This window comes from Dermacentor variabilis, chromosome 9 (genome assembly GCF_050947875.1).
Source record: "Dermacentor variabilis isolate Ectoservices chromosome 9, ASM5094787v1, whole genome shotgun sequence".
Taxonomy (NCBI): Eukaryota; Metazoa; Arthropoda; class Arachnida; order Ixodida; family Ixodidae; genus Dermacentor; species Dermacentor variabilis.
In genome coordinates, this window is record NC_134576.1 from 4,602,789 (window position 1) to 4,620,672 (window position 17,884).

At 46.3% G+C, this 17,884-nt stretch overlaps 1 protein-coding gene across 18 annotated transcripts in view; it reads left to right on the forward strand.

The window, feature by feature from the left end:
- LOC142558589 (G-protein coupled receptor-associated protein LMBRD2) overlaps nucleotides 1-17,884 on the forward strand; it is a 397,689-nt gene that overhangs the window by 101,414 nt on the left and 278,391 nt on the right. For all 18 annotated transcript variants that reach the window (XR_012823027.1, XR_012823026.1, XR_012823030.1 and 15 more), the window contains one exon: nucleotides 2,509-2,590. Coding sequence is in view for 7 of the 18 variants with exons in the window: in XM_075670721.1 (XP_075526836.1) it covers nucleotides 2,509-2,590 (82 nt within the window). In the remaining 11 variants the exon portion in view is untranslated. The remainder of the gene's footprint in view (nucleotides 1-2,508; nucleotides 2,591-17,884) is intronic.

The window sequence follows — 17,884 nt, forward strand, 5'->3', positions numbered from 1 at the left end:
CTCCAACCTAAACAATAATTTATTATGCGGTACCTTGCCAAATGCCTTGCAAAAGTCCATAAACAATACATCTACTTGGCCAGTCATGTCAAGAACACTAAACAAATTATGCAATGTCGATACCATCTGTGTAACTGTAGACATACCCTTTCTGAACCCGTGCTGATGAACCGATAAAACTTTATGTTTTAGCAATCACATGCTCTAGCATCCTACAGCATTGACTGGTCATTGAGACAGGGCGGTAGTTAAAAGGCAGAAGACGGCTGCCCTTTTTGTGTATGGGAACTGCTCGCGCCAGACGCCAATCATCAGGTATTTTGCCCATTTCTAGTGAAAAGTTAAAGAGCTCTGTTAGGTACCAAGAAATTTGTTCGGCATATCGCCTCAAAAATAGGTTCGGGACACTGTCCGGCCCAGTAGCTTTACGCGTATCAACATTTAAAATCAACGCCAAAACCCCTTCACGCGTTACCCGAATGCCCTGTGGGAGGTCCGATGCGGTGGTTCGTGGCTCATATTCTTCATACTCAGAAAATACACTTTGAAAGTACTCGTTAAAAGTCTCCGCTATGCTAGAAGGATCTGTCTGAATGACACCATCGACATTCAATTTGGACACTTTTGACTTTTGTGTTCCCTAAGTAGCGCCAGAACTTAGAAGGATCGTTTTTAATGAACTCCGCAAGGCTGTTGTTGAAAAAAATATTCCTAGCTTGCCTAACTTTCCATAACAAATAGTCTTTAAGGTGTCTGAACTGCTCGGATTCTGTTTTACGTTTCTTCCTCCATCGTTTTAATTTTCTTTTACTCTGAATTATTTCTCAGGTGATCCATGGATTTAATACACGCTGATGGAGCACATTTAGTGGCAAAAAATTTTCGATACAGTGGTGAATAACAATTTGAAGGCGCTTCCATGCTGCCTCTATATTACTTATAGGACCGCATAGATGATAGATGAGTATCCAAATAGTCTATTATGGCCACATCATCCACCCGAGCAAAATCCTTGATAACTTTTATCACAGAAGCATTTTTTTTGCCTATCAGTGTCTTTAATCCATGAGTGGAAAATTAATTGGTGATCTGAAATACCCTCCTCAACTAGCAGAGTGCCTCCGCCGAAAATGTCACATATACTATTTACATATACATATTACATATTACTATTTACATATTACATATTTACAGTTACAAATAATACATATTTGTAACTTCTCACAGGAATAGTAGACAGGTAGAGCTATCTAATGATATATCACATATATGTTTAAGCCGACCACCAAAGCTGCGTTCTTGATCCATGAACATGAAGCTTTCTGCAAAAAATCATAACTTTAGAGTTATTTTTCAGGTGATCGGCAGAACCTTCAAAGGTTCAAATATTCTTTGGCTATACTATGTAAACTGGGCTACCATTCCATATTTAATTTGTGGCTTCTGGGTTTTCTGGCATTCCAAGAAAAAAATTCAAACTTCGCTATTTCCCCGTCTTTTGCCGATGCCAAAAGCACTCAGTGTGTTCAGATATTTGAAATATTGGTTATTTTGGCGGTCACATCACTTTATTGTCTTGCCACACACGCCATTTGATGAATGACTGGATCATACAATGTGCCTCTGAAAAAAGAAAATGTTGATGGAGTCCTTCTGACTCAGCTGGCCAAGAACAATAAATTTTCGCCATAATGCTTGAAAATTTTTAGGAAGAAAAATAAACGGGGAGAATGCGTTTTGAACTTCAATGAATATGTGGAAACTTCTTCAACTATATCTGCGGTGGTCGAAAAAAACGCTTGTTGATTTGTCATGAAATGACCCATAGGCAGGTGAATGCCTTCTTCAGGCTCTGCTTTTTTTTGGCATGATGCAGAATAAGTGTCGCACAAGAAGATTGAGGAAGGCTTATTTGGGTAACCTTCCTAAACAGCCATGAAAAGCTGAAGGTTTAGAAAAAAAATAGAAGGGCTTGATTCTTTTCTACTCCCTGCTGTGCCATTGGTATTCTGCTGATGAAGTAGCGGGTTGCCTTGTCTGTTTTTCTTGTTTCCATGGTTTTATTTGCGCTAAGTTACTACTTCAAATATTGTATGCATTAGATTGAGGAAATGCTAAAGAAGCCTGGTTGATGGAAATTAATTCCAGTTGTGGTGCCTCTTATTGCCCACTTTGGGTTGCGATAAGCCCCATTGTAATTTTTTTTGTGCTTAAGAGATGAAGCACGGTGTCTAAACGATGCCTGTCATCCTGCCCTTTCGCCGAGGGTTTGGTGTATGTTGGTATTCCATAAGGAAGGACATCTGGAGAATCGGGCAAGGCACATTTGTCTATATTGGGTGGGGATTACTTCAACCTCAGAGGAAAGGACAAACATGGAGTGGGATAGGAAAGCATTGTTTGTTTGCATTCTGAGAATTAAGAAAGGGCAACGGCCTATGTAAATTGCCGTGCCTATCAACAACCTGGAAGATCCCCAGAGGCGCTCCCCAATGCTCTTCTGTGCAGGCGGCCTACCGGCAGTGCCTGCACGATGCCAGCCAAGTGCCTAATAATGGAACAATGAGCAACAGCACCCCTCTCCACCAAGGTGAGTTTTTAGGAACCCTTCTCCCAAATGAGGCGAGTGGTTGCAATGGTCTGGCGCAGCATCTGCGCCTGTTGAGAGCGGGGCCCCCACGTGTTAGAAAGTGTCTTTTTGCAGTTGCGTCGCCGCACCGCTGTGTGTTGCCTCTTTCTTTGCTTACGGTGCTCAGTTGCGTCGCGCGCCTCACTCTCTCATTCATTGCCTGTGGCGTTGGCACTGTGTGTTACTCAGCAGTGGGTGGACTGGTTGGAAAATGCTACTACAGTGCCATATTGCAGAAACTGTCCGACATATCTTTTTTTGTGGAAGGAGCACCAGCATCTGCTGTGCCTGTTATTTTAGAGCTTCAAATAAAATGTGGACGTAGAATACAGTTACAAAGGCGAAATAGGTCTCACACATTAGCAGCAAGATCTTCTGCAACACCCACATTAATGTATATGCCTGTTCAATTCAGAAGAAGCCACCCTGCTTAGCAATGTGCTAAACTAAAAGGATACTGTTCGTTTATTTCTTTCCTATGCGAAGCACACTCATAACATTGCTTGGGTGCTGAGTGCAATTCATATTTTTGGTATATGCATCTGTATGCAAACGATCAATTCTTTGTGTTAGTCTGCCTCAGAAACATGGGAATACGGGTGTGATGTTTTCGCACGTGATCTCGATGGCTTCGTACAAAGCAGTCGCATGTCTTACCAGATCCCATAACTTCAAGAAGACAACGGTATCACAGAAATTTCTGTTGCACGATTATAACATTGTTACGTGTAAAAAAGAAAAAGAAACATTAAGCATCTTTTACTTATGATCTTTATTGTTAAAAAGCAATTAGCATCACTTAGTACGTGAAGAGCATATTTAAAAAAATGATAAATGATCTTTGCTTTGGCGATCGCTAAGAGCAATTATTAGGGCAAAGATCATAAGCAGTGCGCCATTGTCAATTGTGTAAACTTCTGCAGCTGTCATTCTGACCCGGGCTCACAGACGGTGGGTACAATTTCTGGAAAGCACTCATGAGATTTGCCTTTTTGATTGCTGTCAAAGCATGGTATTGCAATTACTGCCTTTCCTTATTACACAATTTTCTCATCAGCTGGTCCTGCAGTGCGCTTCTTCCTGAAAAGGACCATCATTAACCCTTTCAGGGTCAATTTCTTTACTGCAGGTTTGAATTCTTCAAAAGGACCTATTTCGAAAAAATATTTACTGTAATTTTTCTAGAGTGACTGTAAAGTGAGAAAAAAAAATATTTTGCGTAGGTATATATGTGCCGTTTATTGATGAATAACAACAATAAAAAAAAGAAATAAACCTATAAGAATTAAAAATTTGATGCATTGTTATACACATAGTTCAAGGCTTAGAAAATGTGCACATGAGAATATTTCGCAAGTCTCAAATGTTCCTGCTCTTTCACTAATATTTACGTCTATATGCGTAGTGCGTGCTGATGGACGCGCCACTGGTGTCAGCCTTGCGCAGAACACACGGGAGAGGAGCCAGCTTTGCACCGTAGTTTTGTCATTGATAGTGCTTCTCTGTCTTATTCATGTTTTCAGAGCAAAATAGGCAGCACCTTTCGCATGTGTGGGATGGCCAAAGCTTCAAGAAATGTCGAATAAGAATTGTTGCAGGGGGGTGGGGGGGGAAGGGGGGCTCAAATACCGGCGAAAACGTGCTGGCGATATGGTTCTGATCATTCCCCACAAAGCCTCATCAGCGGGAGCAATGGTAGCAATGGATCGTCGCTTCAGCGGGAAATTTCTTGTTCTCATCCTTTCCTTTGTCACGTCGGTGTGTTTTTACACTCGATCATAGACGCTTAAGCGATGAAGTTCATCTGCAGGGCAACATGTGGTTTAAAGGCATTTCACTAAAGTTCAAAATACCGTTTGCTGCTTATATTGTTCTCCACTTCTTTACCGTTTTGCGCTAGCTAGGCAGCACAACTGCACGAGCGCATTGCGTTGTATGTTAAAGCTACTGAAATTTGTAAGAACTGAAATTGTTGGTTTTATGTGGGCTGGTAAGCCCTTGCACCAGCTGTTGCGCACTTCATGTGTTTACATCTATTTTATGCATGGCTTCGCACATGTTTAACTGTTGCTAGTTGCTTGATTCTTTTGAGCTGCAAGGTTTTCAACCTGCCTCATTTGTAAAGGGTATAAATCATGCTGTGTCTTATCGGAATGAGACCAAGCAAGTGCTTCCTTAACAGCTTTATTCTTTTTGCCCGAGCACATCTTAGATATTTTGGTTGGGAAATATGTTTAAAAAGTAGGTAGTTCAGGGCGAGAATTGCCAATACATGTAGTTGCTGCTTATGGCATTTTTGTTCCATTTTTCGCTGAAAAGTTCGCGTCACATTTGGGAAGTCATCACACCTCGATGCTGTCTGAGCAGACTTAACACGCCAAGTGATTTGCTTGTTTCACAACGTAGTCCCTTCTTGCATGGGACTTTCGTACTCAACTGAATTCTTTCTTATTGTGCTTATGCCGCAGAGAACTAAACCCGGCCTTGCCGTTGGCGCTCCTCTACTTTGATGGTGCTGCTCTGCCTTTAAATATATCATGGGGCACCTCTCTCTAGTAACATTAAAAAGAAAGTACTGAAAAGTTAGTCAGACTTTAGCTTTGTACGTTTCCAAGCAGCTCCCTTGGGGAATATAAAATTGCAAAAATTGCAGTGGGAACGGCAGTTCATCGGAGTATGCAGCGAAATTGCATCGGCGGTACAGCGCTAACACGCGCTTTTATTAACCCGTGCGTATGGTGACTTCGTTGACTAGTGTACGTGCTTCCATCAATAAATTCGCAATTACTCTTCTTGAGGCGACTTTGACTGCACTTATACAGCAATGTCACATACATTCATCAGCAGAAAAATCACAATGGCATATGCAGACATCGCACCATGCGGATTTGTTTGATATAAGTCTGCACTAATGACGGATGCTTGCTATTGAGGTACAGAAGCAGCATTACGGCAAGGGTAGAATTAAAAAAAGATGATCGAAACATCGCATTACTCAACAAAATTCATCAGCTAGTTAACATGAGCTCCACTTCATGTAGATGGGGTTCATGGCATTTGTCTGCGGGATGCACCTGGCACGTATGTGGACCATGTTCTCCCAAACACCGGTAACATTCTGTTCATACCCGCTCCCACACAGGTCAGCATCTTCTCTACAGCTGTCACCGCAGAAGAAGCAGTCTGGCATCCGAACAAAGGAAATCGCAACCACAGACTTCGGCCGTCCTTGCTGCAAAGGGTTGTCTGCTATTGCTCCCACGCGTACTGTTGGAAGCACCTGCTAGGTGGCTATCAGTGGTGCCTCTATAGGCGGTGCACTAGGCGTATAATGTAATCGAACTGCATAGGTGAGCGCACTCAAGAAAACTGTGTGGCTATGTGCCCGTCAGAAAAGCGAAACGTGGGACAAACTTCCACTAGTCTTCATCTTATTGCCAACCAGAGGTAAGCAGTTTTCGCGAGTCTCCAAGGAAGGAAACGCATGCGGCATCCTTCGTATGCACACCCCTGTGAGCAATAAATGAGTGAGTAACAAACAGCCGCCATCAATTGTGCGAGTGCAAGAAGCTCAAACCACCCATGGAACAAAACCCAAACTAACCGCTGCCCGCCCGCGCGCTTGCCAACGTGCAAGCGGTAGTATGCAGATGTAACATGTAACAAACCATGTAACGAATGTATGTAACAAACCATGTAGCGAAAACCAAGAGAGGGAGGCACAAGAAAAAAATTCCCTGTATTCCCACATAGTGGCAGAACATGCCAGGAAAGAAAAAGTTAGGAAATTGGTGCACTTTTTAAGCATTGTTAGAATGGCACGGTCCCTCTGTCCACGCCAGCAGGCCCCAGTCCTGGCCGGACGTGCCCAAGAGCGCCCAGCCGACCCTCGAACCACCGTTCACGCCCACAAGTCACTTCATCCTCTACTTCTTTGACTGCTGGCTCTGATGGAGTTCCAATGATGCTTGTGGCTCCGATAATGATGATGGCGGAGTTCCCATACTGCCCCTCCCTCTGTGAAGGCGATATTGGAAATGGCCCACGACGGCTTGCAGCGGCAGCACTGCAACCCCGCTGGCAGGCCAACTTTGCAGACCACTGCAGCCAACGAGGATTGGCGGAGCAGGCAACGTCCAAGTCACCAAGGCCTTCCAAGAACTCGAAGGCCTTAAACGTGGCCGGCTTCCCGGACGTACACTTCGCGAAGATGCAACAGACCAGGTGGTAAAGCCTCCAAGTTGTCCAGGCCTTGCAGGAACCAGAAGGCCCTAAACCATTCCCGGAGGCACGCCTGGTCCAATCTTCCGCCTCGATCTCGTCCTGATGAGTGCACGCAGCAGGCCGCTGGAAGTAGCTGCCGCCCGCTTGCTGCCATTCTACTGCACAGAGACCATGCGGCACTGCACCCTGCAGTTAACAGGAGGGAAAGATCACAGATGTTGATCATTGTCGCTCGAACGGTGGTGTTTCCACTACCATTGGCAACTGACTCAAGTCCCATGAGGTTCTCGTTGTAGTCGTCATTGAACTCCTCTTCTTCAGAATCATTATCACTGTCATCTTTGCTGCCGTTGCCACTGGCCCGTGCCAAGAAACCGCCGCCAGATTCCGAGCCTTCGCCCTCGTCAGGCTCAGATGAGGGCGACGCGCCACTCTTGTTCTCGGCTTCGCTACTTGACGAGCGGTTTTTCCAAGCCATTTTCTTGGACAGCTTGCATTTGCATTCTTTGGCGGCTCCCTTACCGCCAACGGTCCCGTGCCCTATGCCAGACACAATGACAGTGACAGAGAAGGAGCCGACGGAAACATTCCTCAGTGAACGCCGGAGTTTCAGCTCGCACCGCGGGTCACACACCAGGCCAGGCAGGCGTCGCTACTGGCCATGGAACGGGTGCTTCCTGCCTTCCCCACAATCATGGTCCGACCTGGAATGCAGCTGGGGCCCCACGTTGCGAGCGTCAATGTGGGAACGACGCAGTCCTTCAGTCCACGCCAGCAAGCCCCAGTCTTGGCCGGCCACACCCAAGAACGCCCAGCTGACCCTCGAGCCACTGCTCGCGCCCACGAGTCACTTTGTCCTGTACTTCTTCGACTGCTGGCTCCGATGCCAGAGTGCCGATGATGCCGGTGGCTCCGATGATGATGATGGCGCAGTTCCCATAATGTACAAATGGCGCTGTAGATATACGGCATCTACCCTTTTGGACGTGTTTGCAGCATTGTATATTTGCAGTATTGACCCTGAAAGGGTTAAATGAATGTGCAAGTGTGTGAAGCTTACTAAGCTTTATTGCTGTGTGTGTAAGGGCCACTTGCTTTACCACAAGACGCGTATCAAAGGAAGGCACACGACCAGAAAAGTGCACGATTTGGCTCTGTGTACAGCACGGTGCCTGTCTGGGAATTATTCTGGAATGAGAAAGAAGAAAGGTGGTTTGATATTTATTAATGATATCATGAGAAGCCAACAAACAATGACACCAAAGAAAACATAGGGGAAATTACTTGTACTTACTAATTGAAATAAATAAAATGATAAATGGCAGTGAAAGTGGATGAAAAAAGAACTTGCCACAGGTGGAGAACAATCTCACGTATTCGCATTATGTGTGCGATGCTCTGACCACGGTGTCTACCAACCGGAAAAACCGGGAAAACCAGGAATAAAAGTGTACAGTCAACGATCGACTTTCCGGATGCCCAACAATTGGCACAGCTTCGCAGCACCACCTTGCACCCCATAGAGTCAATGTATCAGAACTTCTGAAATTTCGGACGCAAGATTCCTTCGCCCTCCGATTTTCCGGCACTTTTTGCTGTGACCGCAGGTCCGAAAGGGCAATAATCAAAGCCTCTACTGCTGCCGTTTTGATTACCTCGCCGCCTCGAACCGGCGCTCTCGCATGCAGATCCGCTGGCACCCGTAGCCATCACTGCGGTAACGCTAGACCTAGCTGCTTCGACATTTCCTATTAAGATTCTTGCCATTGGGTGCTGTGTTTTCCATTGAAAGAATTCGCTGCTGTCAGCAATGGCACTGACTCTGCCTTTGTGGTCCTCGTGATTGGCTTAGAAGCTTGGAAAGCACGGTGCGTTGCATAATGCCAGTTCCCGGGAGTTAGCTTTGCCTCTGTACAGAAATGTGAAGCATATTCAGAAGTATTGCAGTGAAGCATTACAACTCGTGGGAAGGGGCTATTGCCACGAGACACAGTAAATATTCCTTAATTATACACGCGTGCACCTGGTATCTCCTGTCGCAGTACGAGTACTGATATGCCTAATACATGTACCGACAGGCCATCACAGCATTTTCGAATGTGCCTGGGGTGGTTTGAGTCCTTAAGGGCAGTAAATGACTTGCATTTATCTTTTCCAACTGGTCAATTTTTCGGATGTTTTCTTGGCCCCTAGGGAGTTTGAAAAATCGGACGTGGACTGTGTAACTGACCAAGAAGATGCTTCAATTGATTCGTGGGGAAAACAAGTGGCCGAAGAAGAACAAGAGCAAAAAGGACCTACGCATTGAGGAATGAACGGGAAAGGAAGCTTGCTGCCGCTGTTTTGAAGGAGCTTGAGCTCAAAACACAAAGTGTTGGCTTATGCCGAGATGCAGGTGTCCCTCACCCAAACCAAAACAAACTCTTTAAAGCAATGAAACACAACACTGAGGTGTCGTGAATGGGCTGAGAGTATGTCAGGACAGTTGAGGTTGACTTACGAGCTGTTGAGAGAGAATCTCAATTGTGACAAAGTTCGGACCTCATACCACTGAGCTTACTATCAGTTGATAGAAATAGCTCGTATTCAAAAATATTTGCTTCTGTATTCATCTCCTTTCTATTTGTATTTGAGAATGTCCGACTCGATTCGTGATTTTTTTCGAAGACATTTTATTTGCTGTGCATTTTACTAACCCCTCCCTTCTAATTTCTTTTTGAATAACATAAACACTACTCCTTAGTGTTTGAACTGGATTAAGTTTTTTTTTTTTTTCAGTTTGCTTTTCATATGCTTGCTAGAGAGTGACAGCATCGGGCGACATGGTTTCAGCTCGTCTTGACATAAAACGTAGTTCTGCGTTACTCAGGGAATTTTGCAAAGGCACTCAGGGAAAACCTGTAAAACTCAGGGAATTTGGAAATGTCAACTTGGTAGACACCCTGTCTGACTAACTGAGCTACTGTGGCAAGTTTTCCCCATCCACTTTCTTGGGTATTTATGTGTTACTACTGGAACTAACCTTAGCAGTGTTAGCTAGTGCCACCATTCACAAACCTTGGCGGCGGATGTAGGACATCCTTTCTGCCGCAGGTGTCATGAATACGTGATCTTTCTGGGCGAGGTCAATAAACTCGCACATGCTACCTGAAGGCATTAATGTTGCTGGATTCGAGACCCTCATTATGTAAGAACGAGAAGAAAGGGGGTTCACCAAGGGGCCAGATTTTTATTAATCATATCTTGAGAAGCCAGCAAACAAAGACACCAAGGAAATCTTTGCTTAATGTGAAAACGTGGGATCTTTCCCTACCTGCAGCAAGTTGTTTTATTTCATCCACTTTCATTGCCATTAATTTAAAATTTTCTTTAATTCAATTAGTAAGTACAAGTATTATCCCCTATTTTTTAATGTGTCTGTTTGTTGGCTTCTCATAATATGATTAATAACTTGAGGCAAAGTGCAAGGAAGCACGAGGACAAGAGAAGGAAACTAAGATACAGTGCTACTAACAACTGAATTTTTATTGCACATGGTTACCACATACATCATCATCATCATCATCATCATCATCATCATCATCATCATCATCATGAGCCTGGTTACGCCTACTGCAGGGCAAAGGCCTCTCCCATACCTTTCTAACTACCCCGGTCATGTAATAATTGTGGCCAAGTTGTCCCTGCAAACTTCTTAATCTCATCCGCCCACCTAACTTTCTGCCGCCCCCTGCTACGCTTCTCTTCCCTTGGAATCCAGTCCATAACCCTTAATGACCATCGGTTATCTTCCCTCCTCATTACATGTCCTGCCTATGCCCATTTCATTTTCTTGATTTCAACTGAGATGTCATTAACTCGCGTTTGTTCCCTCACCCAATCTGCTCTTCTTATCCCTTAACGTTACCCATCATTCTTCTTTCCATAGGTCATTGCGTCGTCCTCAATTTAAGTAGAACCCTTTTCGTAAGCCTCCGGGTTTCTGCACCGTACGTGAGTACTGGTAAGACACAGCTGTTATACACTTTTCTCTTGAAGGATAATGGCAGTCTGCTTTTCATGATCTAAGAATGCCTGCCAAACGCACCCAGCCCATTCTTATTCTTCTGATTATTTCAGTCTCATGATCTGTATCCGCGGTCACTACCTGCCCTTAGTAGATGTATTCCCTTACCACTTCCAGTGCCTCGCTACCTATTATAAATTGCTGTTCTCTTCCGAGACTGTTAAACATTACTTTAGTTTTCTGCAGATTAATTTTTAGACTCACTCTTCTGCTTTGCCTCTCCAGGTCAGTGAGCATGCATTGCAATTGGTCCCCTGAGTTACTAAGCAAGGCAATATCATCAGCGAATCGCAAGTTACTAAGGTATTCTCCATCAACTTTTATCCCCAATTCTCCCCAATCCAGGTCTCTGAATACCTCCTGTAAAAACGCTGTGAATAGCATTGGAGAGATCATATCTCCCTGCCTGACGCCTTTCTTTATTGGGATTTTGTTGCTTTGCTTATGGAGGACTATGGTGGCTGTGGAGCCGCTATAGATATCTTTCAACTTTTATCCCCAATTCTTCCCAATCCAGGTCTCTGAATACCTCCTGTAAACACGCTGTGAATAGCATTGGAGAGATCGTATCTCCCTGCCTGACGCCTTTCTTTATTGGGATTTTGTTGCTTTGCTTATGGAGGACTATGGTGGCTGTGGAGCCGCTATAGATATCTTTCAGTATTTTTCAGTATCGACAGCGCCCCCTATACACAACACATTCCCCCTCATTAAAAAAAAGAAAGGAAATAAAATCAATCCACTTTCGCGCACTCACTTCACATGACACGAACGACGTTCTTACTGTCAGGTAAGCTCGTAGTCTTGATATCGCGCTGGCACTCTTCTTGTTCGTTCCGGCCTGGTGCGAGATGGTGCTGTGGTTGTGGCCAATTGCGATCGAGAATTGTCCTGCTGATCGGGAATCTCTAGAATAGACTCCGTTACTGTGGGCTGTGCACCGTCAGAATGGCTGGCGCTTCTCTGGATGTCTTCTGATGGCACCATTTCAGATTGATTCTCGACGGTAGTAGGGGTATTTTGCTCCGCCATCTTCGCTATGTGAAGATCAAGGTCGCAGGAAAACCCTGAGGCCGCACTGCGTTGCGCTGTAACCGCGTCAGCTAGTGCTTGTGCCTGTCCTGTCCCAACTTTACCAATTACTGTTAATTTTGGTGCGTTCCATTTCGTACCGTTTGCCAGCAAAAAGGAATTCGTGCCCACTCGTCTCTTCACCTGGATCGGCAAAGAAAACTTGTGTTTTGTCTTTGGTCCGCCTTGCTTTATTTTTACGAAATCTCCTGGCTCAATGGTAGACGCTCTGGCACCTCGTTTTTCATCGGTGTACTTTTTTTGTTCGTTGTTGCTGCTCCTTAACGCGCTGTTTCAACTTTTCCATGGCGGCACGCGGCTCCTCGAAAAATTCCCTTTCTGGGAGGCCAACAACATCAAATCTTGTTCTGGGTCTTCTTCCATGCAGTAGGTAAGCCGGTGAAGCTCCTGTAATTGCATGTGGGGTGGCCCTGTAAACACCCAGGTAGTCCCAGATTGCCTCCTTCAGTGGTCTTCGTTCCAATGCTGTAACCTGAATATATTCCTTGAGAACGCGGTTGAACCTCTCAATCTGACCATTGCATTGCGGGTAATACAATGTGGTAACGCAATGCTGGATTCCCCGATCTCGTAAAAACTGCTCAAAACATGTAGACATAAACTGACGCCCATTGTCAGTCACAATGCTTTTCGGGTACCCTTCTCTCGCAAAAAGTTCCAAAAGCACTTTCACTACTGCCTGTGCAGTGATTTTGGACATAAATGCCACCTCGGGCCACTTGCTGTGGTAATCAATAATAGTGATTGCAAACGTGCACTCCGGAGGGGCTCGCTCCATCGGCCCAACGATGTTGATTCCCAGCTTTTCCCACGGCTTCTCGGGCCACTTTACTGGCTCCAATGGGGCCATTACGGTTTTTGCAGATTTATCTGATGCTTTGCAGATAGCACAATTCCTGACCAGTGATTCAACATCCCTGTCCATTCCGGGCCACCAGTGCTGTTCCCTTAACCGTTGTTTGGTCCTTACAATGCCTGGATGCGATTCATGTGCCATCATGACCAGCCTGGAAGTGAGTGTCAATGGGGGAACGACCCGTTCCGCCCAAAACAGTAGCCCGTCTATCACTGACAGCTCTTCTTTTATACGAAAAAACAACCTTAATTTTCCAGCTAAACAGCCCTTTTCCGGCCATCTGGACGTAACATGCTGTGCCACCTCATTTAGTAATGAATCCTCAGCTGTTTCTGCTTGCAACTCATTCTTAGTGATCATGCTGGAAACCACAGCAACTACTTCCTCCACCGGTTCGTCCTCTGAAGAGGTCAAAGGTAACCTAGAAAGTTCATCCGCAACGACATTGGTGTTCCCCTTTGTGTACTGCACAGTGAAGTTGTATCTCAAAAGTCTAGCACACCAGCGTTCAATACGCAGTGGGCGTCTTCCAACCCCATTTGTGGACAGCAGTGTCACCAAAGCCTGATGATCAGTTCGTAAGACAAACCTGCGGCCCCACAGATAAACGTGCCAGTGTTCGCAAGCCCATAAACATGCCAGCGCCTCTCGTTCCCCAGTAGAGTACTTGCGTTCTGTAGGAGTTAGTGTCCTCGAAGCGAATGCCACTGTACGTACTTCTCCGTCGACTACCTGCTGTAGCACAGCTCCCAGTCCATATGCCGAGGCGTCAGTGGTCACTTGTACAGGCAAAGACTCGTTGAACATAGCCACCACCCCGCATGATGACAGCATCTCCTTGATCCTGCAAAAGCTCTCCTCGGTGCTCTGATCCCACACGAACTTCTGTCCTTTACGAAGAAATCGTCGCAGCGGCTCCACCACCTCTGCATAATTGGGAAGAAAATGTAAGTAATAGCCTACGAGCCCAAGGAGAGACCGCAGTGAGACTACATCGGCAGGCATTTGTGCTTTAATCACAGCATCCACCTTTGACTTGAGTGGGGCAAGACCACTTGCACTCACACGATGACCCAAAAAGGAGAGTTCCTTGACAGCGAACAAGCATTTCTGATTTAGCTGCAGCCCCGCCTCAGCGATCCGATGCAATACCTCGCGAAGGTTACGGTTTTGCTCGTTCTTAGTCTTTCCAAAGACTATGATGTCGTCGATATAAAACAACACGCCCTTGCAGCCTTTCAAGATTTCTTGCATCATTCGCTGAAACGCGGCTGGTGCCGATGCGAGGCCAAAACACACTCTGCGGAACCTAAATAAGCCTTCGTGCGTAATAAACGTCGTTAATTCGCGACTCTCTTCGTCTAATTCTACTTGATGGTAGGCTGCTGCAAGATCCAGTTTCGAGAACCATGCTGCTCCGCTCAGCGCATGCAACAGTTCCTCCGTGTGCAGCAAAGGGAATCCATCAATGACTACTGCTTTGTTCGGCTCGCGCAAATCGACACATAGACGAATAGTTCCATCCTTATTCTGCACAACCACTATAGGAGACACCCATTCTGCAGCACTGACCTTTTCTATAATGCCTGCATCCAATAATCTTGCCAGTTCAGCCGCTACCTTCTCTCGCAACGTCAGGGGCAAACGTCGAACCTTCACTGCTACTGGTTTTACATCTGCACGCCGCTTCACAGAATGTACGAAGTTTTTCGCTAATCCCAACTTATCAGCGAAAAGAAAGAAAAACTCACATAATTCAGGAGGAAGCGACTGGGGGCTGACCGTGATTTGCAAACACTCCAGTGTAGAACCGATGATGTGCAACTGTAGCTGGTGGACCCCATCCAGTCCTAGTAATGCCATGCCTTGGGGAACAACGTAAAATCGAAGGCAAGCTGAGTTGTTCCCGCATACAACTCTGTCTGTGAACCATCCCAAGACCGGAATTTTCTTGTGTGAAAAATCCCACAGCGTCGCTGAAGCCGCAGTCAAAGGATAGCTGTTGGCGAACTTGGCTCGATAAACGTGGTCTGGCAAAATAGACACCGACGACTCAGTATCTACCAGCAACTGAAGTGGCTCGTTCTCAATAACAACGTCAACGACCAAAGTCCTTCGTTCCACTTGTCTGACCGCCAGCACAGTGAGCACGTCCTCCTCGCTAGCACCGTCGTTTCGGACCGTCCGCACGTCCCGCTCCGCCGACATGCCACAGACCGCTCGAAAATGTCCCATTCTGTTTCCCCCGTGCTTTGCATTCCTGTGAATTAGCTAGGTGCCTTGTAGAGCCGCACCGGTAACACTTGCACACCGGCGTCATTGCCGCGTCGCTCTCTGGGCTTCTGCCTTGAGATACATGCTGCACTATGTTCGTTTGTGACGACCCTTGGTCATAGATCGCAGCCCCCTCCGCTGCCTGCTCGTACGTCTGTAGCATTTCCACTGCCTCTGCGAGCGTAAGTTGTGAGCCCTTCACAGGCAATTTCTGTCGCAACTCAGTGCTCCGTACTCCGTCAACAACCCTGTCTCGTAGAGCCGCTTCCAAGAATTGCCCGAAGTCGCACGTCTTTGCTAACTGTCGGAGAGCACTGATTTACTCTCGTATCGGCTCATTCGGCAGTTGCCGACGTAACGTGAATCGACGTTGCTCGACCAGTACGTTGACGGTGCTTGAGAACTGCCGCTGCAATAGGCCCAACGCCTCCGTGTAACTATCCCCTTCACTTGCCTCCGTACTGTCTTTAACTGCTGGTTTGCTTGTCTCCGGCCCGGCTTTTGTCGTGTCTGACGTTCGTGCCGGCTTTGGGCCCAATGTGCGAAAAACACGGCGTCCCTCGACCCCAAGACATTGCAGCAGAATGGCCTTTTTCCGTAGTGGCGGTTGCGCGTCCATCCCCATCGCTTCAGAAAAATTTGTGAAATCATCGCGCCACTGCTCCCATGGAATTGTCGCATCTCCAGGAGTCTCCAGGAAAGGCGTTAATGGCGGTAGTCCATACGCTGCCATCTCGTAGGTGATGCCCCTTGGAACAGCACAGAGCCAGGTAAGGGAAAACAGTTCGTCGCTAGCTCGCTAGCTTCGCCGACTGCGCCAGATTGTTGTGACGCGAAGCGCCAACTGATAAGACAAGACTATGCATTGGCGGGGAACCACGGAACTGACTTTATTCTGATGGCAACGGCTTATATACACTTGATATAATTGACAGCGCCCCGTATACACAACAGCCAGTTTTTCTAGAACAATCTGCCCACTACCGTATTTACACGATTGTAAGTCGACTCGAATGTAAGTCGACCCCCCATATCGCTTGACCGAAAAAAAAAAAAAAAAAACGAGGGCGCATTCGATAACGAAAATTTATTAGTATGTCATTGGACTACTCGTCTTCACTAGTGCTGCCATCGTCATCGTTGCTGCGGTCCCACAGCGCGTCGTGGTTCAGCGAAATTTCAAATTTGGCAAACGACCGCACCAGGACATCTTGCAGAACAGCAGCCCACGCCAAATGCACCCAACCACATGCAGCCGTCAGGGAGGCTCTTTTGACAGGTCCGGTTGGCGTAATTTCGCAGTCTTCTGCCGCCAGCCACTCGTTGTACTCACGGCGGAGCAGAACCTTAAAATTAAGGCGGAGGTCCGGGCTTATTTCATGACCACGTCGCACTTCACTGGCAGGGACCGATCATGCATTTCAGCGACGTACGCCGCAAGCTTAGCCTACAGCTCCGGAAAGCGTCCATACTTCGGCACGTGGGAAATTTCTCACTTGCCGTCACATAGGTGAAAATTTTGCTTCGCTGCAGTCGCCACTCTCGCACCACCCGTTTAGAAACATCGAAATTGTGGCCCGCTGCGCAGTGATTTGTTTCTTCGGCGTAAAGGATGGCAGCCCTCTTGAACGCTGCTTTGAACGAGTGCCGAAAGATTAGTGGGCCTGCAGCACTCATGACGACTGGGGAAGCGTAGAAGTAGCACGTAGCCGAAGTGGAGCGCGTCAAGAAGTTAGTCAAACCAATACCAATGCCTTTAAACAGAGAAAGAAACCCGCGAGCGGTGTCTGCTCTTCCATGAACTACCGATACTCCCCGCAAGCGCCGCCGTTCTGAGGGTGCCGCCGCAAATGGGAACAGCGGCTCTTTTATCAACTATCGACACCCCCCCATGAGTATTGCATGCACTGTAAGACTCTCAAAAATGTTGAAAAACCCTTCCGAAAAGCGAACAAACACGCAGGATAGCGAAAAGATACGGGTAGGGCCATAGAGCAAACACAAAATTGTAACTACGTTGTAGCTCTCGTTGGTATGGCTTTTTTTGGCGGGGCCATGTTTTGGTTTCGATTGTAAGTCGACCCCCCAACTTCAGACTTTCAAATTTTAAAAAAGCGGTCGACTTACAATCGTGTAAATACGGTATCCTTCAACAAATTTGCTGTTACCTGATCCTCCCCAGCTGCCTTCCCCCTTTGCATAGCTCCCAAGGCTTTCTTTACTTCTTCCGGCGTTACTTGTGGGATTCCAAATTTCTCTAGACTATTCTCTCTTCCATTATTGTCGTGGGTGCCACTGTTACTGTATAAATCTCTATAGATCTCCTCAGCCACTTGAACTATCTCATCCATATCAGTAATGATATTGCTGGCTTTGTCTCTTAACGCATACAGCTGATTCTTGCCTATTCCTAGTTTCTTCTTCACTGCTTTTAGGCTTCCTCTGTTCCTGAGAGCATGTTCAAGTCTATTTATATTATACTTCCTTATGTCAGCTGTCTTACGCTTGTTGATTAGCTTGGAAAGTTCTGCCAGTTCTGTTCTAGCTGTAGCATATGAGGCTTTCATACATTGGCATTTCTTGATCACATCTTTCGTCTCCTGTGATAGCTTACTGGTATCCTGTCTGACGGAGTTACCACCGACTTCTATTGCACACTCCTTAATGATGCCCACAAGAATGTCGTTCATTGCTTCAACACTAAGGTCCTCTTCCTGAGTTAAAGCCGAATACCTGTTCTGTA